Source organism: Epinephelus fuscoguttatus, linkage group LG9, assembly GCF_011397635.1.
Source record: "Epinephelus fuscoguttatus linkage group LG9, E.fuscoguttatus.final_Chr_v1".
NCBI lineage: Eukaryota > Metazoa > Chordata > Actinopteri > Perciformes > Serranidae > Epinephelus > Epinephelus fuscoguttatus.
In genome coordinates, this window is record NC_064760.1 from 8,846,425 (window position 1) to 8,871,131 (window position 24,707).

Genomic DNA, 24,707 nt, shown 5'->3' on the forward strand with positions numbered 1-24,707 from the left:
TAGAATATAAAACATGTTTTCAGTTATTTCACCTTTTTTTGTTAAGTACATAACTCCACATGTGTTCATTCATAGTTTTGATGCCTTCAGTGAGAATCTACAATGTAAATAGTCATGAAAATAAAGAAAACGCATTGAATGAGAAGGTGTGTCCAAACTTTTGGCCTGTACTGTATATCTATTTGTCTTAATTCTGAATCAGAAAATTGTCGTCAGGCCACCCTGCAACCTGCTGTGAGCCAGATTTGGCCCATGGGGCTAAGTTCAGTATCACTGGTCTAGTTTGTTTTGGTTTGGTTTGCCGAATGTTGGAGACTTTGCCCATAGACGTGTCTATCTTTTCTTGAATATAATTAAACTAGATGGTACTCGGTTTGTGGTGCGCAGAGCACAAAAAAAAAAAAAAGATATATTTGAAAAATTCAACAGCAGTGTCTCTTTCTAGAAATCATGGTCCAGTTACTGGAGGTAATCCACAAACCTTGTTGTGAGCAGTTTCATGTAAGGACTGTTCTCTTTCTACCTGACTACACTTTTCCTGCATCTTCTCGTGGACGAGAGGCGCATGCTAGCACACAGAGCTAGCTTATGTGACAGTTCAGATGGACACCATTAATGTTTACATCTCACACTGTCATAAGCACAAGCCACTCTGCCATGAGTAAATGCACACTTTCCTTTGCACAGTGATACAGTGTTGGCAGGTGTAGTTAGGTGCATAGTACACAGTATATTGCAGGATGGTGGGGCTTATGTTATTTTTAGGTGTTATCCTTGGCTGGAAGAAGAAAAAAAAGAACATATCTTATTGATACCCAAGCAGCTTGTTTCCTCATCCTGGGCAGCTTTCCTCTGGATTCAGTCAAGGTCCACAATCAGGGCGTGACCACTGATCGTCTTCCCCGAGAAACCTTGGTGGTCCAATCGTGGTGGTCAGATATTGATTACAGTGAGGGTTGTGTTCAAAGGAGCCTAAGCTCTTTTTTTCCTCTCACACACTCGTACACATGTAGGTACAGTACACACACACACACACACACACACACACACACACAATACTAATCAGCATCATATGCACAGCCAGTAATACTGAAACTTGGAGTATGTAGCAGTTAGGGTTTACTGCTAAACCCTGCTGCTAATTCTTGAAGGCCATTCATTTGGCCGTAGTGATTTTTCACACCTTTTGCTGTATTTTATTACTTAATTTTATGAGTTGTTAATTTTACCACAATGTTAATATTTCCGTATTGGGTGTAACTTTTGCCCAAATTTATTATGACTACATCTTTTAGGGGGAAACAGCGTAGACAAGGGCTTTGTGTCAGAGTCAATCTCCTACCTCCCAGTCCTTCTACAAACACATTCAACTGTCAGTCACTTCTTTGCGGTAGACGCCCAGTTTCCTGTGGCAGTGACCTGCAAATCACCACAGAGTTACATTCACTTCTTATGATACACAACGCACACACACACATGCGCACACACTCCAAACACCCACTTAATTACCTAGTGTGTCATTACACAAATCCTTACTAAATGAGCCTGTTAAATCAGCTGTTGGCTTGTTTATTTCAGCGTTTGTTATTTCAATTCCAGACCGTGTGAAATACAAGCTGGAAAATGGAGGAAAACTGTGGGACAAAATTGTTCCGCTGCTGAAGTTACAGCTGAAGTTGCTCTGTGATAGCTGAGATTGTTGTTGTTGTCAGCGCCACCAGATCCCCATCTAGCCCCTGGCTGCAACTTTTCAAGCGCTCACTTTTTGATGAATACTTTTAGAAATATGTTTTCCTTGGTGGTTCCTTATCAAACAGCTCCTAAGGGCCTGTCTCTGAGAAAGAATATCTCTTCATAGTGCCCGTAGCTGAATATTGCACAACATGTTGTCGGGTAGGACTGAGGGGTGCATGCTTAACAAACAGGATTATACTAAATGTTATCAACACGATTATTAATCACATATGCGTGCATTTAGGGAAGAGTTTCTGTGCTGCGGAAGTGGTGGCGTCTTTGATTTGAGATGCACATTTGTGTGTGTTTACTGTTCAGCTTTGACTTCAGCCCTTGTTTGAAATGGCTTTGATATGTCAGAATTAGATTATTACATAATGAGTTAGTCATTTAATTTGCTTTGCTATTTATAATATAAAACCTGAATGCTCAGACAGTTGTCCAACAGTTCTGCTGTCTTCCACTGTTAGCCAGAAACTCCAGTTTTAATAGGCATTGTTTAAGTAGGCTTGCTCATTGACACAGTTATTGTGCAAGTTCAGTCTTCCACTTTACCCTTGCAATCTCCCTTTCCAGTTCTGTGGGATCTAAACACACTGAGTTTCCAGTCAGAAATCTTCTAACACGTGTCCAAGTGTTTGCACAAGTGTGATCTGGAAATAATTATAGTATCAAATGATTAATGAGCAAAGTGAATAAGTAATAACATGTTCTTGTTGTGATTTCCAAGAAGTTGAACACAAAACAACAAAGGAAAATCCTCCCAGTTGTTGAACTTTACTACAGAATCCCATTCAGTGGGGATATTTGTGTCATATTTGGATCTGTTTACTTGGACACAAAATGCCTGGGAGCCCCTCTTACAGGCTGTCCCCACCCTGAGGGAGTCCATTATTGTTCCAAGTGCTAACTCATTTCTGGTGTCTTGAAAATACTCTATAACAGAGCCCACACTGATATTAATTGGGCACAAGTGGACTCACAGCCCTTTTATTTTGAAGTTGATGTGACCTAATGTGACCTTGATCAGCAGTGTGTGAGAGAGATGGCCGTGTGTGTCTGTGTGTCTGTGTGTGCGCTTCGGTGGGTGGAGTTGCCTCACCAGGAGAGCAAAGATGGCGCTGTCCCAAAAACACAGGAAGCTGCAGGGTGGGTTTAGAGGGGGTGTTTTGCTACAAATGGGAAAGGATCGTGAGAACAAGTGTTTCCAAGTGTGTGTGTGTGTGTGCTTATGTGTTTGTAACCATGCATCTTTCTTACACCAGCTAGTGTGTACATGTAAATAAGTCTGTTAGTTATGTGTGTCTGAGCACTTGAAAGGATGTATATTTAAAACACAGCACTGTCTAAATGTGTGCATGTGCGATATAAGCATATTGTATTTGTGCTGTGTGTGAGAGAGAGATAGAGAGAGTGCCTGGGACAATCAGGGTGGAGAGGAAACGGTGACACCCAGAGAGAGAGGGAGAGAGAGAGGGAAGGACTTTGGCTGCGGCCCTGTGAAGGATACAGAGGCACAGAAACAAAGAGAGAGAGAACCTGGGAACAGGAGAGGAGAGCTCAGCTCAGGTTGCATCCAACAAAGAGTTTGTCTGAGAGCAGAGGGGAGAGAGGCAGGACGACTGAAAAGATGGGGAGAGAGTGAAAGGGGGAGAAGAAGAGAAAGAAGGAATGATCGAGGAAAAGCAGGTGGAAGAGGGAAGATAAGGAAGGAAGCCACTCGAAGGAAGAAAAAGTAAAGAGTGAAAGTTGGAGTAATTTGAGAAAGGAGACGTAGGAAAGCCAGCCACAAAACCAGGTGGTGTCACGTTTCTGTCGAGCAGGTATCCTGATTTACGTTATTTATGTTGTGTATTTCTGCTGTGTGTGTTTACTGTGTGTGTCTGCATGTTTGTATGCAGGGAAAGTTGTTGAGCCCTTCCTTTTCATATCCGTATAATGGGACTTTGTTATCTCTAATACAGTACTGCTATATTTCTGTGTTTGCCTGACAGACAGACAACAACAGACAGAGTTGTTCAGGTGTGTGTTTGTGCGTGGGTGTCAGAGAAAGAGAGAGACTTAATGTGCTGTAAATGAAGAGGATCTTGACCTTATCTCTAATTACCTGTGGGTGTGTTTTCTTGTACTTCTATCTATGTGAGGACCCATTAAAACTTTACACCTTATTAGGACATGGACTATCAGGTCAGTTTGTCTTTAGGTCTGCAAGTAGTTGTTTTTGTATACAGACTTGGTTTAAGGTTTAAGGTTAGAATTGGGCAGGAATAGAGTTAAGAGTAGGGAAGTCTCTGAGTTAATGAGAGCAGACGTACTAGAAGTACTAAGTATTTAAGTGTGTTTTCATGTGTGCGTGCCATGCTTAGTGAGCCAGACTTTTTTGTGTGTGTGTGTGTGTGTGTGTGTGTGTGTGTGTGTGTGTGTGTGTGTGTGTAAGGCCAGTTGTTTGTCTGTAATAACAGTATGATTTTGAATGAATTGGAAAGAGTGTGTGTATCATGGGTGTGTTTGAGTTAAGACCTTGTGCAGTTAATGGACCTGACCTCGCGTTGCCTTCTATCTCTGCCAACAGCCTATTTATCCCAATGAAACTGTGTGTGTGTGTGTGTGTGTGTTGTGTGTGCAGGACAACCTCAGTGTGTTTCTGCGCGGCTGCGAGGAGTTGGGACTGAAAGGCTCCCAGCTGTTTGACCCTGGAGACCTGCAGGACACGTCAACACGCCCCACCGCCAAGTAAGTCTCTAAAATTCAGTGTTACCTTACTGCTTAACAGGTGCAGGAAACATTTTGGCCTTCATTGTAGCTCAGAAACTGACATCCATAGAAAGGTTTGGTCTCATTTTGAATCTAAGCATCTGCAGATCATTAACATAACTGATATGTTTTGATTCAGTAAAGTGAGAGGAGAGGGAGGTCAGTAGGGGTTTTACTGGACTCTGTGTTGAAGGTTTGCTTCTATATCTATGCTGGTTACACCTTGAAAATGTAACCTGTGTATTGTCTCCTTATAATTCCACTACTGTCATGCATACATGCCGGACACACAGCCTTCCCTGCACTCACTGTTCCTCAACAACATGCCCCCAGGCACACCTGATGGAGATCCGCACTCTACTAAGTGCACATTTCTAGTTACTATGTTATTTTATAAGGCTGTCAGCTGAAAGTTGAATCATCAATCAGATACTCCTTAGTTAAACGTGCAGTATGTAATTTTCTGCCACTAGGGGTCTCAAACCAAAACAATAACAGAAGACGGAGTTGGATGACGTCAAACTGCTAGTTACTTAGCTTTACAGTTAGCGATGGCTTCTCCCTCTCTGCTGCTCTCTCTTGCTCAGTGCGTCTTATGTTTAGCTATTCCTCTGCCTCTTTTATAAATGCAGTTCATTTACCGGCATCAGCTCAGCATTATGGAAACCTATTGTTAGATGTTGTGGTTAGCCAGCCTCCACTCCACACCGATCCGCAGCGGAGGCCACTGGCCGGAGCGCTGGTGCCCCGGCGGGCAGCAGTGCTTGCAATACACTGGTGGAAATGATTAATATTTCGATAACATCAGCCAGATGTTTGCTTACCTGTCTAGTAGAACACACGCGAGGTCGGCGTCGAATTGTAGTCCTAGATTTTCACGAAGCTCTCTCCATCTCGGAAAGGCCACACCAATACTTATCCTTGATTTAGCTCTCTTCTTATCCCAAATTCTTCTGGGATCGCTTGGTTGACCCATACGTTTCCGTTTTACCGGCTTGCACCGGAAGGTGCAGCAACCGTCAGTGCATTATCATGATCCATGACGAGTTAGCTTAGCCTAGCAACAGTAACGTTCATTCTCTGACATCTCATCTGGTCTGCTTCTTCTTCTCCTCCTTCATTTAATGGCTATGGTACCTGGAGTTACGTCGCCATTGACATGCGACCTAATGACACGGTCCGTAACTTTCATTAATATTTCATATTTATCTGGGTTTGAAAAATTGTTGGAAACATTTCTGATAATCGAAGTACACAACTAAACAAAATATATAATATTTGTTTAGTCGTTTTTAGACATTTTTATGTGGAAAAACTACTTAATCGAGTTTTCAATTTGAGCAGTTGTTGTACATTTCCGATCCGTCAGAAGCATAGTTGGCATACGTGAGCTTGGAGGGCTAACTTGGTCTGTTTACTATGTTACGGAAATGTCCCTGTCACCTTGAACGTCCCTGAACATAAATATTAGAATGTATTTATATATAAAAGAAAATCTTTGAATACACCATTCTCTCTCTGCTGAGAACTCTATACAGAAAGCTGTTAAACTGTCTGACTGAATACTGTCAGTGAATTCACATCATCTGTAAAGCTCATAGGATCTACGATTTCAAGGCAATATTTTCATTTCTCATATTTTTGGATGGTTACTAAAAAATGACTTTTCTTGAAATGAATATTATCTTCAGACTTTTGCGCTCTGTGTCTGTGTTAGTATCTTGTTTCTTGCCTGCATTGCCTTTGAAGAGAGACCTGGACAAGGTGGCATTAGAGAACAGTGTTATGACTACAAATACCAGGTGTTTTGTAGATGATCTAAAGTAGACTTTTATCTGGTTAAATAAAGGTTTGAGATCTTTGTGCTTTTGTGAACAAAATAGAAAGAGGGTGCTGTGTTTTTAAAGCAAAAGAATGTAAAGCTTTTTTAGTTTCTGTTACTAGTAGATGGTAGAATTCTCTTCAGTAGAGTAAAAGAAATGAGGCACAGGTGGAGAGGACACAGCAAGTTTTGGGAAAATGCAGATTAATTTTGGTGTGCTGTGGTGGATAATATGTATAACAGTTGATTTAAAAGTAATATAAATGAGTCGTGGATGGCAGTAGCTGTTATGGAGCTTTAAGGACTTGGCCTGAAAGTTGAGTTTCAAAGTTCAGTCTTGACCTCAAAAACATTTGAAGAAACAGTCTCACTTCACGGTCTGTTTAGTAGCTGTTTTGAAGTTCATGTGCATATTTTAGACATTTTGAACTGAATACAGACTTGTCCTTTATTAAGTGGATGGGCAGAGTGTTGATGATGATGATGAACACTTAAGTTGTGTGTCAAAGAATGGCTTGTCTGTATCACTGACTTTGTGTCACTCTCCATCCATCACCCTGTCTGTCATTCTCTGCATCACACAATCACCCAGTTCACTGCCAAGATAAATAACTAACTGGGAGTCAATGGAAGTTTTCAGAGCCTGTGTCAGTGAAACAACAATACCATATCTGTTTGACACAACTGGTCTCTGTCCAAATACAACACTCACTCTCTGAACCATGACTCCTACTTTGTTGCTTGGTAACAAAGACAAGTGCATGTAGTTGTTTTATATATATACTGCATGTGTTTGTGTGAATGTGTCAGTGTGTGTGTGGCATGTGCTGTCCTCATGTATCAACAAGGTTTCATTCACAGAAGGGTTTAGAAAGGTGCTGCTGGAGATGGTTGGAGAGAGCAGGGGCAGTGCTAATCTTAGCTGGTCTCAGGAGGAGCTGCTTGACTGGTTCTGTCGGGACAAGGAATTCTTTCAAAGCAGTGTTGTGTGTGTGTTTGTGTATGCATGTGTGTTTATGTGTCTGTGTACACTATTGTTAAAGCAGCCTTTGTTTTCTCAGCATGAGTGCAACCGTCACCCTGTTGCATGCATTTAGCTCTAGTTTAAACAGGACTCTGGTGTCCCTTTCAGTAATGGTGCACTTATTCCTGCTTGTGGCTTATTTACGTTTCTTCAGTAATGATGTAATGTTATTCTTAGCATAATTTTTTACAAATATTTTTCCTCAAATATAGCTTAACATTGACACACAGGAGACACCATAAATGCAACAGTAATGTGACATTTACATTTTACAAACTTGAATGTCACAAATGTTTGTTTTTGATAATATTTTCAAAATCAGAGGAACAATATGTATGTGATGGCTAAAGGTTGTCAAGTTTGAATGAATTTTAAGTAAATTGTAGCATGTTGAAATAAACTTAAATGCAACTCGGGCTGGGTATCAGTTATAAAATGACCATGCCAGTACCCTTAACGTGATCCCACTACCACTGGCATACTTAATTCAAGACCCATAATGTGAATGGAGTGGCGTATAGTATAGCCGTATTTATGAATGTTTTGGTGGCATCTTGGCACACTGAACTGTCAACCCCGTCAAATGTAGTGCGTTCAACTTCACCACATCACAGACTGTGAGGGTTGTAGCTGCTGCGGGAGTGTGAGCTCTGAGTTGGTAAGAGTCTGTCCGCACACACAGTGACATTTTGGTGTCGGTGTGAGTTTGTTGGAAATGCTTAATGGCTCAGTGTTGGATGTTCGCAGCTGTTGCTGTGTTAGTTCATGCTAACCAGGCAGACATTGAACTGACCGTTTGCTCAGGGGAGAGCAGCTTTGTAGACCGCAGCAGCAAAAAGTTTGCTGATCTGGCAGGGAGTTAAGAGGGCTCTAGGATCAGACCCCTGACACAAAAATAATCAAACACAGGTATTGTATGACTGGAGACGTTTCCCTACTACTTGGTACCGGGTTATTTAGGTTGATACCTTGGTATTGAGTACCAATACCCAGCCCTAAATGCAATTCATGTAGCCTTCTGTAAAATATACTGCAGTTCCACAAGATTTGACTCCCCATTCTTCTTAATTTGATAAAAAGCTGTGTAACTGGTAACTTGGCAGAATGCAACTGTGAAGCAGCTATCGACGGCAGCTCCCACAGTTTATGATTTTTTTCCTGTCCCACTTTTTTGTGGCTTCTTGCATCAGCACGAGTACATTTTGCCACGTAAAATCCTTTCTGACCATGTGTTGGTCATTTGTGGAGTCTCTGCTGCCTGACCTGAGCAGCAAGCTAAAGTTACAAAGCAGTTGTCTTTTTAGAAAGTCAGTTAGCAGATTGCGAAATATGGAATTTTTCCCAACATCGAAGAGTAGTTTAAATTTAAATTTAAAGTGACAGCCCTGATATATGTAATTAAAAAATACTTATTACAAATTGCTACTGCGAAAAGAATAAAACAGGAACCAAATCAGCCAGTCTGATCTTAGATATAATGCATCGTCTTTTTCTGTGAAAGATGATCTGTATACTGAACAAATATTCATTCACTGTAGAGATATCATCATAAGCAATTTCTACAGTTAGCACAAACTGAAAAAGGAAACACTGGAGTCATTGTTTCAGAGGCCTTGTGCTATTTCCACTTGTTATGTAACCCCTGTGTCGTACAGGATGCGATCATTTTGCAGCTTTTACCAATGACAGGAAGCCGTTTCGGTGCTTCGCCCCTCTGAGTCTCCGGACAGGTGTTTACTCATCTAGGAAACAGCTTTAGACAGGGATCCGTGAAGACAGACAGGTTCTGATACACTATGAGCTCAGGCCTGAAATACCTCCTGTTCCTCTGCGTCTTAATGGAAACAGATCGATTTTCAAGATAAGTGACAGTGTGCCAGGCAGTCGAGGAGAGGAGAGGAGAGGAGCTGTGTTTCCATTCGGCTGTCTGGCAAATTTAAGACAAAGTTTTGTAATGCAGCAAAAAAACAAACTAACAAAAGAAAAGAAAAGTGTTTTCCTCAGCTGGGTAGAAATAAATATGATGAAAATGCAAAACCACAAGTAAATACAAGCCCCTTGGGATTTCATTAATATTGATTAGTATTGAGTTATGACTACTCTTTACTGTCAGCAAGTATTGGGAATTATTTCATGCTGTCATCTAAAATAGTTTTTGTGGTAATATTTATGGGAATAACATTTAAACCACCCATCAAACAACATAAATACTTTTCTACAGCCAGATAAGAGTCTTTGTCATAGCAAATAAATCGGTTTCTGTTGTAATGCTTTGCACTTTTTCGCTGATGAAACTTTAGGTGATGTGATGTTTCCCCTTACCTTTTCTGAATTTATAAATATTAAATTGAAAGTAGAATACAATAAAAAGGATGACAAAAATACACCATAAGTTCATCATTTATTTCTTCATAAAATCTGTCTACTCATTCTGTTAAAGTGCTGTCAAACAAGTAATGTATTTTGCAGACTTTTCGTATAATTTCCGTAAAGATGTCATCCCTAATTTTGCTACTGATCTTAACCATTATACTGACACTCTATAGTACTTTTTTTAGTTTGTAAAAGGAGCAAATAAAAGCTGTATATTATCTCCGAAATAAATATGGTTTTAATACAGTAAAAAATTGTACATTGTACAACTTTGACATTTATGTTTCTGTGTGTTACTGATTATTCTTTGATGAAATCTTGTACGCTGCCTCTGAGACAAGATAGACAGAAAAGAAAGGGGAAAAAATATGCCTCTAACTATGATCTAATACCTGCTGGAATCTGTTTTCAAGGTTTGCTTCTATGAGGTAACAGCAGAGAAAAGCAACCTGTCTGTGTTTATTTAGTCAGCTGACAGACAGAGAGGATGAGGAGGAGGAAGGAGGAGGGGGGGAGATTTACAGATCATTCCCTCCAGCTACTCTCTCCTGGCTCTTCCCCTCCTGTTTTACCTCTGTCTCTCTCTCAGGTCACTGCTGTCATGGAAAAGCCATGCAACTGCAATTTGGGTGTCTCTGTTGTGTTGAGTGAGTTGGGCTTTGTGACCCTCAGGCCTTGGAAACTAGTTATAAACAGTCTCATAATTTACCGAGGATTCATTATTCAGAGATCAAACAAAATGCTTATTATTTTCTCTATTCTTTAATTAAGGCTTTTATTTAGCAGATGTGGCTGTTGTCTGACATCAGCGTTGTGCTATCACGTAATGAAATCTAAACCTCTTACAGTTCCTTCAAGTTTTGTTCTGTTTTCCATCTAAGATAATCCATTTCCCACACAATATCGTGCAGTACTTCATCCTTACAAGCTATTTTGTATCCAAGATTATCTGTTGTGTGTTTACTTGGGTTGCCGGTAGATAAAGCTACAATGCAATATAGAGAGAGGACCTGTTACACTGGAATTACCTACAGATAAGGGTGTTATGGTTAACGACAGGACCTGCTGCTCACAGTCAAGTTCATTGGTTGATTCAGCTCTGTCTGAGCTGTATCAGGTATACAGTGTACCCAGTATAAAAGTTAACCTATTTCCAATAAAAGTTTATTTAATTTAAAAATATGGGAACCTGTATTCCAGGTAAAGCAAACCCATACATGGCAGTGTGTTAACTATAGACAGTTGTTTGTCTTTAAAAGGTGGTCTGCAGTGGCAAAAAGTAGTTAGAGTGGGCCCCAGTGCCCGCTTTTAGGACGACCCCTAAGGCACACTACTTACTTGTTATGCGCCTTAACTAACTACCGTATAATGTTATCGTCACAGGATCAAATAGAGACTTGACATTGTATAACACGTTTGGTAAAAATACCCCAAAAAGTGAGGAATTATTTGTTTAACTGAATATTTTTATACCTTATTTATAGTTTATGTAGAGTAAGCATATATTGTAGATTTTATACCATACTTTGTTATAGATTGATACATGGCACCATTTTAATTAAATAAGTTTTTCTTTGAAGACAGGCATATTTCCAAGGTAGTTTAAGGGCCAACACTTTGTGGGCCCCCCTCATCTCATGGGCCCCAGTGCAACTGCTCTGCCTGCACTGTTTATATTTACGCCCCTGGTGGTCTGTTATCATGTGTAGTGAACTAAGCATCCATATGAAGTTGTTAGATACCAGTAATGAGAGAAACATATTTAAACCATCATATTTTCCTGCTGACCATATCCCTCCCATCCTGGCGTCTCTCCATTGGCTCCTCTTCAAACCCATATCAATTTTGAGAATTTATTGATCGCCTGTAAGGCTGGTGTTGGGCTCGCACTTGGTTATATTGCAGAGCATTTAATTCAATAAGTCTGAGTACAGATGTAGAGCTTTTTTGGACACAATCCAGGTCAAAGCCTGAGGATGACCAGGCTTCTACATCAGGGTGCTTTGACTTTGCCTTGAAGTCTTAAGAATGTTTTAAAAGACTTTTCTAGACTTTTCAACTTTCCTTGTGTTTTAGGGGATGTTGTGAGATTATAAGCATTTTTAAATGCAGTATTTTTTATTCTTGATTTTGTGAGTTGCTTTGTATTTAACTGTGAAGGAGTGAGTTATAATTTTATCTTGAAAAGTGTCTGTTATGTGGTTTGTGACCTTTCCTCAGGCTGTACAGATGCTTTGTGGTTAATGGCCACCGTTTCAGAGAGGAAGAGATGACGATGAGTTAAGACTAACACAGAAATCCAAGTCTTACTGTAAATGTAGTCATACCTCTTTGTGTCTGTGTTTTTTTCTGTTTCTCTGGTGCTGCTATGTCTCCTTCTCTTAGCCAAGAAGTATCTGTTTCCACAACACAAGTGTGTATTGGGGTCAGCTTTACAACTGCTTCATTCCACTTCCCATTTATAGCTTCAAGTGGTGATCCGCAAGATCCACAACTTTTCATTCTGGCAACATCTGTGGCGCTAACTGGCCGCTGCTGCGGTGTTTCTGTGCTGCACCTCCCAGAGACCACTTGGCAGTCAAACCGTGTGGCCACCACTGTGACATCTGTCTCCTCTGACTTTCTGTTGAAGACAGAATTTTCTTTGTGAATGATGCACGCTGGTACAGAATGGTCGATCTAGAAAGGCACTATTTTAATCTTTAATATAGTTTTTATTTCAGGTAACTGAAGCTGAACTGCAGCCAGTAAATATTACTGCTGGAAATATTAAATAGATACATCACCAAACAATAAACTGGATCCAGATATGCGAGTGCAGAGTGTTATTTCTCACTGCGTGGGCTGCACTCTGCAGATTCCTCTATACTGTATATTTAAAAAGTTTTGTTTTTGCTGCTGTTTTGCATGAATCTGTGGGAGTTTGGTTGGTTTAAAAGCTGTCTGCTGTTATATTTATGTAAGATATCTCATTAAATAACACCAGAAGTCAATATCTCACTCTCTCTCCTTCTCATTCTCCCAGGGGAAGTGACTGCAGCCGAAAGCTCAAGAATGTAAGTGATACTTCTGGATAATTTGTTTGTGTGCTAAATAGTATGTCTGGATGTAAACTGTTATTATGGTCCAGTGTTTCTGTTTGTGCTGTGGCTGTCACACGCTTTCCTTTTGCTGCTCTTTTCATGTCTTCACCAGCTCTGCCAGCTCTGTTCATTCCACAGTCAGCTTTATGTGCTGTATTTTTCTACTAGAATATTAAGTATTTCTAGTCTGGCTTTTTTGTTTGAAGCTGTTCTGCTTTTAACATTTCTGGCTGTATTTCTTTTATCTACCCCATGTGGGGTTTTTTTTTCCACCAAATCTTTAAATTTCATGCACTCTCCCTGCTTTTGTTCAGTCTATTCTGTCTGGTAGCTCGACATATTCAGTTGATTGTCTGACATTTCACAACTCCATTTGATCTTCCTATTCTTCATATGTATTCTCTTTCATAGGGCTCCACAACAGTGGATTTTTTGCCGATATCTGATAGGCTGATACTACTTTGGCTGATACCGATACCCATATATTTTGCGCACCTAAGTTTAGTGATCATTAAGTCTCTTCTTTAGTGGCATTAACATCAAATTATGAATGCATAATCTTTTTGTGATGCCTACCAGCAGATGGAGACATGAAATACAATGCTTTTTAGTGTATGTAATATTTATTCATTGTGCAAAATAAGGAAAAGCTTGTTGGCCGATTCTGATGGTTAATTTTTAAGCCAGCATTCTAGTTACTCCTCTTGCCTTGTCTGCTTTACCCATTTACCAATTTTTACCTCTTTAAACACCAACACCATTTTCTGCTGTATTTATAAGGCTTGATGGTATCCATTTTATTCATACCTTCATACCTTCCAAAAATTTCACCAGGGTATACAGTATATGATAGTATTTGTGTGCAGTGCAACTTGCTTGTCACGTTAAAGGGATAGTTCAACATTTTGGCAAATTCGCCTATTGCCGTAATCCCTATAGTCATATGGGTAGGTACATTACCTTTAATTATCAGTGCCTGTTGTTCTGAGAATAGTGGGGCAGAGCTGCCTGCTGCTCAGCACACAAAATGGAGGTGAACGGTACGGCCCCCTCTCTCCCTCAAAACTAATCAAATACACCAACAAATGACTCCAAAACTATGAAGCTATGAAATAAAGCTATGAAATAATAATGTATTATTATGAGACAGAGCCTGCACTAAACATATGCTGTTTGAACTCACTCCGCCCAGCAAGTACTGTATGTCTGGAATGTAGTTCCGGCTGTGCATTTGGCTTCAAAACAACTCTGTCTTGTAATATTACATTATTATTTCATAGCCTTGTGAATGTGTAAGCTACAAGTTGTCCACTAGAGCGTTTTGGAGTCATTTGTTGGTGTATTTGATTAGTTTTGAGGGAGAGAGGGGGCTGTATCATTCACCTCCATTTTGTGCACTGAGCAGTGGGCAGCTCTGCCCCACTAATCTCAGAACAGCAGGCACTGACAATTAAAGGTAAAGTACCTACTCACATGACTATAGGGATTACGGCAATAGGCGAATTTGCCAAAATGTCGAACTATCCTTTTAAGGCTCATTTATACTCTCTTTACGTACGGAACTAGATACTTTCGTCACTGCTCCATACTGTAGCTCCATGTATCCTATATGGTGGCATAAAAAACAGCCACCTGATGGCACTAGAGGGCAGAGTCACAGTTTCCACACAACAACAAACAAGGTGACAGTGGAGGATGTTGTAATATTGTACCGTTAAACAGAGGCAGCATTGTACACAGTGGTGGTCTGTGCATCCAGTATATACATATATCCCCGACTGGTGGACATAATATTCTTTTCATTATATTACACATTTGTTCAGTTCCACCATTATTCAGATTTCTTTGTCGTCTCCTGTGGTTGTGTCTTGCTTGAACTACACTATACTGCCTCCACAGTCTCCTGCGGCACTACTCCTTTTCGTCAGAATCTGTAAGCTTTCAGAAAACATGCACAAATACAGACAAAATGAACACAGAGTATGGACAGAAGGCTCCAACCATCTCCATATTTAACGCTGAGCATAAATGAGCCCTTAGTCGTTGAGTTAGTAAGTCCACTGTTTCAACAATCACCAACTCTGGTTTGATCAAAATTAGACATTAATTCATTGTTAGATGTGAAACAGCACTATTTTTCCCTGCGGTCTCTCTCTGCTGTTGCTGGCTCGCAGTTTACAGTCCTTTGAGGTTGTCCCCGCCACTGACAGTTGCCATGTCTGTCAGCTCAGCTGCCTGTTCTGCCAGACTGACCTCTGGAGGCATGATGTGAACTACTTACACTACATCCTCATAACAGCCTCTTCAATATGAGGTTAAAAGAAAGCGGAGCATCTGTTTTTGTGATGGTTTTGAAAATCATACTTATTACCCTAGTATACCATAATACTGTGACACCGCCCAAGCCTAACACCTGCTGTCTTCTTCTGCATATCCTATCTTTCCTGCCTATTTTAGTTCTCTTTGTATGTGTTGTTCAGTCTCCCTTTTAAATATTCAGTTGCACAGTCCAAGTGATGTCTGTTTTTGCTCAAATGTACGTCAACTCCCTCTTCTTCTTTTTCTATTAATGCTACTTTAAGAAGTAGAGCACATAATGCAAGCCCTGCCCACTCTGCAGTCAAAGCAGGGCTCCTCTCTCTCTCCCTCTCTGTGATGCTGCTGTGCACTGTACAACTTAATGTGTCGAGCTGCAGAGCTGGCCTGCTAGCTCATTTAGCTGACTACACACAGGGGCTCTCAGCCACCCCAGCCAACATTTGCAGCAAGAGCAAACGGCCCACAGACTCCCCGCAGCTAAAGGCTTTAGCCAGGACCTGCTACCACAATATGCTACTACGCTATGGATCTATGACCCTGCAGACTCAGGCTGAGGACTAGGATTTCAAAGCAGCTGTCTCTGCAGCACATCACATATTGAGAGGTGAAGGAACTGCACTGAGAGGAATTTGCTGAATTGGTGATGAAGGTGTTGTTTGGCTGACTGGATGCTGAAGTATAAAGAGGGTGTTGCAAGAATGGGTGGAATATTGAGATCATCATGAGACGATGGTTTAGCAGTCGTGAACAAGGAAGGCTGCTTGTGTGTGTTTGTACTGTGATGACTAGCATGTGAAATCTGTATCTATGTGTCACTACAGGTCTCTGGATTGTGACATGTCTGGGCTTGTGTGTATGTGTTTACATTGTAGGGGCATTTTCAGGTTTATTCATGCCACACATGTACGCAGCACTTAAATGTGTGTGCACATGAAACAAAGGCATGATTGTTGTTTTTCGCTGGAACATCTTTTTGACAGGTCTTTCCACATCTGTCAGATCAAACAGCTGCTGAAACTGAAGTGGTAAAGCAAGGGAGTCGCTGTGCATTACTTCACCGTCAGGCCTGTTGTTTATATTTCTGTACGTCAAAACTCCACTGACATGTTTTTATTAACTACTGTCGACAGATGCTCGTGCCCAAGTTTCGGTTTTTGTACAGTTGTTTGTTGTAGGGTTAGTGTTGCATGTCTGAGTCATGCAGAGAGTACAGTTGTGGCATGTTTTCCCATTCAGCTTGTGCAGTTGGGATCAATATGGATCCGTTTAAAGCACACTAGTAAGCAACTGAAACACATTTGGTGCTGACCCACTTCCAATGGGTGCTGGCACGGATATTAATGTTATACTGGTGACACAGAAACAATAAACTCTGCTGCTCAGGGAAAGTATGCAGATAATTAGGCATAACCACAGCAGGTGCAGTGTAAATTTAGCACTTTATTTGTAGATTAGTGGCATTCTGTGCTTTAGCAAGATGAAATATCATGTGCATATGTGGTTTTGATCTATAATGAAAAGAGTTCTGGTTTGATCCTGGTGATCTGGTGTCCACCTTAGAAGTACCCTTGAGAAAAAACATGAAATCCCTTTGTGCAGTGAAGTTGCATCTTAGCTAGGCTGGTTCTCTGCTTTGGGCTACAGAGATGAATTTCCCCTCAGGAGTCAGCACAGTATCACACAGAAAAGACTTTGTGCTTCTCCTGAGCAGCAGGCCAGTTCCTTTACTCTTCCTCCAAGTGTGTTTGAACGGCAGCAGAGGGTGTTTACACTGACAGTATGACTGAAATAAACACATTAAGCCATGCTGAGCTTTCTTATCAAAGCAATCCCTGTGGAGTGCCGGTTGACATGGACACAGTAAATATAGCTGGGAACGCTTGGCCAACAGTGCTAAAGGTGTAGCCCTGTGTGATCTCCCTGTGGCTTCAGACAGTCTGTACATTCTGCATTTTAGGCATTTAGCTAACTCCAAAGGGAGTCACATCGAATGCAGCAATCTTTACGTCCTCATTCACATTCAGCATTACTTCAGGACATTAGGTTACAAGGAAGAGTCAGAGGTACAACCCCCTTCAGCTACTGATTTTCACAGGGTCTCTGTGTTGTAAGGAGATGAGATTGACCTGGTAATTTATGTACTTGGGGCTATGCTAGCTAACACGCAAATATAAATCACTGTAACCCCTGAAAGGATGCTGTATTTTAGCAGCAGAAGTGCCTGTGAACCGTTTCAGGGTCAGAACAATGGCTCAGTCTTGTTGTGTTTGTGCAGGACACATTAGCTAACATGTTGCTTCTTTGGAGGAGGCTGGATTGTCATGACCAGAAAACCAGTTTGTATTGCTTTATAGAAAAGTGAAGGGAAAAGAGTGGAGACTTTTTTCAAGTGTTTGCTTCATGCACTTTCCTGTGATAAGACTATGAGTTGACAAATTATTATTGGTAGCCATTTAACCTATTTGGAAGACAAGTAAAAGTTTCCATGTGTTGGCTTTGTGTACTTGATTGAATTGCACAAATTGTCTTTTGAAAGACATTAAATTACAATACCCTAATGTTTTGCAATTTTACTCATTTTATGGCAATGGTTTGGAACAGCCAACTCAGGCTTCAAACAAATTGGCTCATTGTACCTTGAATGACATGTTTTGTCTTGACAGTAATGGACAGTATGTCTGGATCCAAGGTATCATTATGAAGATCTTTGTCTTCAGTGAGGAAGTTGCATTTAAGATTGCAGTCATAATCACTAGATGATCTGCGTTGCCATTGTTTTAAACAAACCTTAACAGTTTTCTCTTTCTGATAGTGTTTCATGAATAAGATTGCATCTGAAGCCTTAATTGGGTAATGACTTTAGAAGTATAGCATGTGTTATCTATTATTTTTATTTTATTTTATTTTATTTATTTCTTTTTTAAATGAACATGTAGAGAAGGTGGTGGCACAGTGGTGCAGTGGTTAGCATTGTTGCCTCACAGCAAGAGGGTTACTCTGCTGGAGGGGTAAGGGGTTCAAACCTCAGGGTGGGGGAGCCCTCCTGTACGGAGTTTGCATGTTCTCCCCGTGTCAGCGTGGGTTTTGTCTAGGTACTCCAGCTTCCTCCCACAGTCCAAAGACATGCAGGTTAATTGGTGACTCTAAATTGTCTGTAGGTGTGAATGGAGTGTGAATGGTTGTCTGTCTCTATGTGTCAGCCCTGTGATAGTCTGGTGACCTGTCCAGGGTGTACCCCACCTCTCACCCATTGTCAGTTTGGATAGGCTAGGTTTCTTTACAAAGTATCATCTCATGTTGATGATGTGTGATGGTAATTTTTTTTTCTCCCCTTTCAGGTTTTAATCACCATCTACTGGTTGGGTCGTGCTGCCAACGGCTGTACCTCCTACAACGGTCCCACGCTGGACCTGAAAGAGTTTGAGGGCCTGCTGTCACAGATGCGAAAGGTTTGTTTAGTAACGTCTACGCCTAAAAATATCAGGAAAATGTAAATCTAAAAGTACAGGGGCAAGTTAGTCAGTTGTTTCTGTTGTATTACAAATCTCCTAGCAACCACAGCTGGTATAAAGGGTAGAGAGAGGCTGTCTTTTTCCTGTAAGCAGAAAATCACATTTGATCCCTGCAGTAACCAAATGTCTTGACGAAACACACAGATTACACTGGACCACTTATTTTTTTTGGATGCACTGAATGAGTGTGTGTTTGTTAAATGTTCACAGACTTCTCAGAAATCATCTCAGGCAGTGCGTAACACCCCTCACCCGAAGTCCAGGGATGACCTCTGTTCAATGGGGCTCTTCTGTCAATCATCTTGATCTGGTTCCACCCCTTTACTGACGCAAAGGGACAAAGAAAAGTTAACATTAGCAAGCCCTGAAAGAAAAAAAAAACACACATACAGACACACACACTCTATGACAACCACTCATAACCATGATGTCACCCCCATGCGATTTATTCCACAATGTGACGTCCCTTCGCTGTTCCATAAAACTGAGAAATTGCCGCCAACTCAGCAGAGTAACTTTCCCAGATGTTCACACGTTGCCACTGACCAAAACAAAGCCACGTTTCTATGAAACAGAAAGAGTTTAATAATAAATTGAGATTTGAAAATTAAGGAGAACACATCAGGTGCACACATTCAAGATTAAATTGGCACTCCTCAGTTCACTTACTAGCCAAACCTTAAAAAATGATGATTGAAACACAAGAAGCAGGCATATGTTTGGCCCGCATGCACTCTTCTGCTTAGTCATTCTAAGTAGCTCAGAGTATGTGTGTCATTTAAAGGGTCATTTCACCTAAATTAGGTAAAAAAAAAATATACCAACCAAGTTACTGCAGGTGGTATCTAGCCATCAATAGTTTTGGTTCTATTTGCCTGGTTTTGCAATATCCACCTCTTAAATTTGTACATAATTCAAGTAAAGACAACCAAAGAAAAACTGACCATATGTCAGACAAAGATGTAAAGTCAGACGGGAATTCTGCTGCAGTACAGTCTAGTTGCAAACACAATATAGTTTGTGAGAGGATAAGGAGTTGCATAACAGACCGGTGCAGGGGTCAGGAACAGGAAGTCTTTTGGTAGACAGGAAAGGCCTTTCCCCACCTTCTATTAGCTGCATAGACATGTTTCAACTATGGACAGACAAAGGGAGGGGTCACTGAGGTGAAGAGAGAGATTCAGAGAGGGGTTTGAGCACAAGAAAAGATGCAGAGAAGAAGAAGTAGAAGAAAAAGCAACAGGACTAGAGAAAGTTGATGTAGGATCGTAGGATGTTTGTAGGGGACAGGACATAAACAAATTTTTCAGATACTGTTTGACCTGGTAAAAATTAAATTCACACAACAGAAGTTTACTTGATGTACATTATGCAAAATGTTACGCATCTGTCCTTTTGTTACATGTTTTATATAACCTGGGCATGTGTTTATGAATGTTCAGGAGGCAGACGAGGCAGAGAGCCCTAAACGCAGCATCCGGGACAGCGGCTACATCGACTGCTGGGACTCTGAGCGCAGCGACTCTCTCTCCCCGCCACGCCACGGCCGCGAGGACTCGTTCGACAGCCTGGACTCCTTCGGCTCACGCTCACGACAAACCCCGTCGCCGGACGTCCTGGTCGCCCGCGGCAGTAGTGATGGTAGGGAATAGTCTTTTTTTTTTTTTTTTTTTTTTTTGTTAACACACTGCAACACTAGTTTGAATTTATGGTGAATGTGTGACATTGCTGCTGGTATGAACATCAATAAAATTAAAGATTACAGGTTTGATTTGTTCAATAGCCATTGTGTCATATGTCTTGCGAAAGGGGAGTAATTCGGTACTGGCTGCTTTGTTTGGGCCAATTGTTGTGTTCAGATACAGTATATAGATAAATGAGGTGCATTGTCCCTCTGGTGCTACTGTAGTAAACCTTGTTGTTCTCCTCCCTGTGTTTTCACAGGACAACGCCCAGTGTTAGTCAAAGGCTATTTGAAATAATAAAGTAAATGATCTCAGTGCAGTGCCTGTTTTGAAGCCAAACTATGGCCATTGTTTCATTTTAGTTACAGCTATACGTCTGTGAAAGGGAAGAAAATCAGTGCAGAAGCTGTTGCTGCTGTTGTTGTGGTCAAATTTAGCCTGTAGACACAGTGTATTGTAAATGAGGTAGGCTGTGCTTCCGCCGTGGCAAAGTCTGACTGTTCCAAAGTGTTCTGCATTTACTGTTGGTAAAAAATCTGTCTGCAGTTCAGTTTTAAATTGTAAAAATATTAGGAATCCAGTCTGCTATCATTTATTAATCCAGGAAAAGCCATGTACACCACAAGTCTTAAATTCTTTTCTGAAAAGCTGCTCATGTACGTCCTCCGTGTTTTTATCAGTTCTCAGATCAACCATATCTGTTGTCAATCTGCAATGTTGGAAAAAACATGCCCCAGCCTGACTTCAGTAACACATGCTGTCATGTCTGTTTTTGTTTCCAACACATTTCAGTTCTGTAATATTAACTTGGGCTCCACCAACATGACATCTAATGTCAGTTGAATCACATGACATAAAACAGAAGACATTCAATTTATTTGTCCTCATTCAATTTATTTGTCCTCTGATATGAAAATATCAGATTAAAGTGGATAAAATGAAAGTGGCAAGAAGGCTACACATGTAAGGATTTGATTTGGGAAAAAAAAGGCACTAGCATAGTTTGTTGTTTACACATCATGTCTTTGTCCCTCAAGACAAATAAAAATCTAGGAGACTATTAGCTGTACAGACATTGAGCTCCTGGCTTCTCAGAGCTCCGATTAAGAGTGTCAGATAAATGTTTACAGTTGAAATATATTAGTTGTGATTAAATATAGACTGATATTAAAAGTGCCCACCACACCTCCTCTTTGCTTCCTTAAATTCAACTGACTAAAACACACCAACACACTGAAAAGTCAATATTTCTAATATAATGTATTTAATCCATCTATTTTCCTTGTTTTTGGACAAAAAACAATATTAATAATAAACCCTCCCATCATCTTTATATATTTGGATTCTTCATTTCACTTTTAAAATGCATATTGCAGCAAATCTGTTTTATTTTACAGTCATTTTATCTATTTCTGCATCTGTGTGGGTTTATCTATTTATGCACAGCTTGTATGTGAATGAATGGGTGCCTCAGCCGTCGTGCGTGTCCAGCCTTGCAGGCTCATCGTGTTTGACACCTTTCAGTGTGGATTTCAAGCTCTGCCATTGATATCCACACAAAAGTGGCTCTGTGCTGAGAGTTAAAGCCTGTTGTTCTGGACTGCAGTTGTTTGATAACTCTTTTAAAGTGTAGAATGAGATGAGTGACCGCATTAGAAACAGAGGAAGACATGAATCATCCTGATACATTGGGATAAAGAGGTGTGTTTGTATGAGTAAAGCCTCTCAGTGGTTTTTGATCTGACACTTGACCCATCTGTCAGTGACGACCAAACTTCCAGCTTTCGGTTTGAGATTAAAAGACACAAATCCATATAATGGTACAGCCTCATCTTCAGTAATGAAATGTATAGTTAATACTTTGTAGACTTATTCATCTTTCAAGTGTACGAATTTGAATTCCTGAGTTAAAATAACTTGACAGTTAGAAGTTGCGCAGAAATATTAAATATTTACGCTAAATTATGATTTTCGTTTTCTTTTTACAGACGATTTTGTGAGCCTATTTTGACTGTCAGCGGTATTTCTCACCTTGATTTCTACACCTTCTTCTCTAGATTTGCCCCTAAGTTTTCGCTGTGTTTCAGTCATTCAATCAATAGACTCTACTGGTGTTGATACACACACAAAGTACAGTTGATAATCACAGATACTAAAATGATCAGAATAATACACCACAAAAAGATATGACTGCATGTACGTACTGTATGTTTTTCTTGTTTATTAGTCTTTTGTTTAAATAACCATATATTGGTATATGTAATTCAATACATCCAACACAGTAGCATAACAAGGGAACATAATGTTTACTTTATCACGACAAGCATGAGCTGCAAACAGCTGCCAGTATGTTTAATGCTCTGCGCGGAGGTCAGAAATAGAGTTTGGCTGCATTGAAGTCGTTTATAATGCCAAGCCGACCATATGCTGTCATACAAGGCTGTTCATTGCTACACTTTATTTGAATTTGACCCTTTTAAATTTTAATGACAGCCTATAAAAGGTTACAGCAGTCGTCACAGAGCTTAATGTACGTTTTCATCTCAGAACTGCGTGTGGGAAAACAGAGTGAAACCACGCATCCTGTCTGAGTGTGTTTTTGTTTTGAAGGAAGTGTGAAGGAAACTGCCGTCTCCAAAGCCCGAGCTGCTGTCACCAGCAGTCAAACTCACGAAAAACTTCACTGGATGTTGATGTTTGAAAATCCACCCTAAATAAATACTGAAAACTAAATAACAAAACAATGAAAACATAGTTTCATAACAGCAAAAATATTCAATCTCCGTCAGTGGCAAACCTAAAATTTTAATGTCAGACACATCCAAAACAAGGGCCAGTAAACAGTCACATTTTTGATTGGCGTTCAGCAATCTGCAGAAACCCATCACAGCAGTGAAAGACAAAGTTTTCCTCTCAGTAGACCAGAATGCAAAGCTGTCACAGGCATCTAGATTTTACTGTACAAGCATTACCACAATCAATCTGTCCACCAACACTTGTAACCCACAGCTGATTAGTCACATCGTCAAGCTGCTCGTATTCTCATACGCCCACCTCTGATCCAAAGTAACATGATCTGTCAGTTTGGAAAAATGACCAAAATTGCCAACTGATTAAGAAATGAGGAGGCATGCTGGAGATGTGGACCAACAAAAAAAAAACTGAATTACATTTTCACAAAGTGACTCGTGGAATGCTTTGAACAGCACAGATTGATGATGTATCACAACATGATCTGAAGTTGGAATTTCCTCAAGGCTTTTTAATTTATAACTGTCAGATGCACTTTGTGGCTCAGTCATGCAAACAGGGATAGAAGGTTAGTGTGTCATGACTAAGATGTATGCTGGTATTGAGGGTATCATACTACTAGCACAAACTGGAGAAGTGAGAACCGGATAACAATGCAGTTATCATCCAATCACAGGGAGCTTTGAGTACACCCAGAACAACAGCATCCATTTATAACACGCTCACAAACTTGACTCAGCCAGGTTTTTCCTGCCCTGACCTTTCAGACAAAACCCTTTCACTGTTCAGCTCTGTAAAGTGACTTCACCCTGACAGTAATTAGGGGGCAGGGAGGGGAGTTTAATTCAGTCTCTGAAGGAGATGCAATATTGCAGATGCTCTTTTGTCTGGGCCAAGTTTGGTAGATGGATACTGTGTTGATAAATGAGACACTTTGTGCTTCTGGTGCTGCTGTAGTAAAGCCTCTCCTCTTCTCTTTCTATTTTTGTAGGGCAACACCCATTGCTACTCAAAGGCTGTTTATAAGAATAAACTGGGTGATGTCACAGAGCTGGTTTTTAGGAGTTTTTTTAATATAAGAAATTGTCCAGCATACAGGTTTTCTAAAAAATACTGCACACATTTAAGTTGTGATTTTTGAAGTGAACTGAACTCGTCTGTTGGGTTTGGCTTTTTTTACCGTTGTATTGTCTCATCCTTTGCCACTACTATACATGATGATGAGGTGTCCAGTGTTTATAGTATAATTGTACAGGCCTGGCGAGCCACCAGGTCAATGGGAATCCCTGCCAGGGCAAAAAATATTTTTTCAATGCCAAAAATAACTCAAAATGTCCATTCAATCAGTGTTTTCCCTGTGGTTAGTTCACATGTTTGTAATAGAAGCAGGAAAATCAAATGTCAGTTGTCTAAACTGCTAAATGGGGCGGTTGGGGCCCAGAAGGTAGAGCAGTTCATCCACTAGATCCCAAGCTTCCACAGGTCTTTGAGCAAGATACTGAACCCCAAATTGCTCCTGATGGCTGTTCCATAGGTGTGTGAGTGCGTTTAAGCCGAGTAGCAGATGGCACCTTGAATGGTAACGTCAGCCACCAGTGTGTAAATGTGTGTGTGTGAATCGGTGAGTGTGACATAGAGTATGAAAGCAAC

The 24,707-nt window shown here is 40.5% G+C and overlaps 1 protein-coding gene across 7 annotated transcripts in view; it reads left to right on the top strand.

Moving 5' to 3' along the window:
• Window positions 1–24,707, top strand: part of LOC125894068 (LIM and calponin homology domains-containing protein 1-like) — a 115,871-nt gene that overhangs the window by 56,249 nt on the left and 34,915 nt on the right. For 6 of the 7 annotated variants that reach the window (XM_049585176.1, XM_049585179.1, XM_049585178.1 and 3 more), the window contains exons 4-7: window positions 4,361–4,467; window positions 12,733–12,763; window positions 18,448–18,558; window positions 20,064–20,262. In XM_049585176.1, coding sequence (XP_049441133.1) covers window positions 4,361–4,467; window positions 12,733–12,763; window positions 18,448–18,558; window positions 20,064–20,262 — 448 coding nt within the window. Of the gene's footprint in view, window positions 1–3,230; window positions 3,558–4,360; window positions 4,468–12,732; window positions 12,764–18,447; window positions 18,559–20,063; window positions 20,263–24,707 lie in introns of those variants that run through there. The other variant, XM_049585185.1, reaches the window with a different exon arrangement.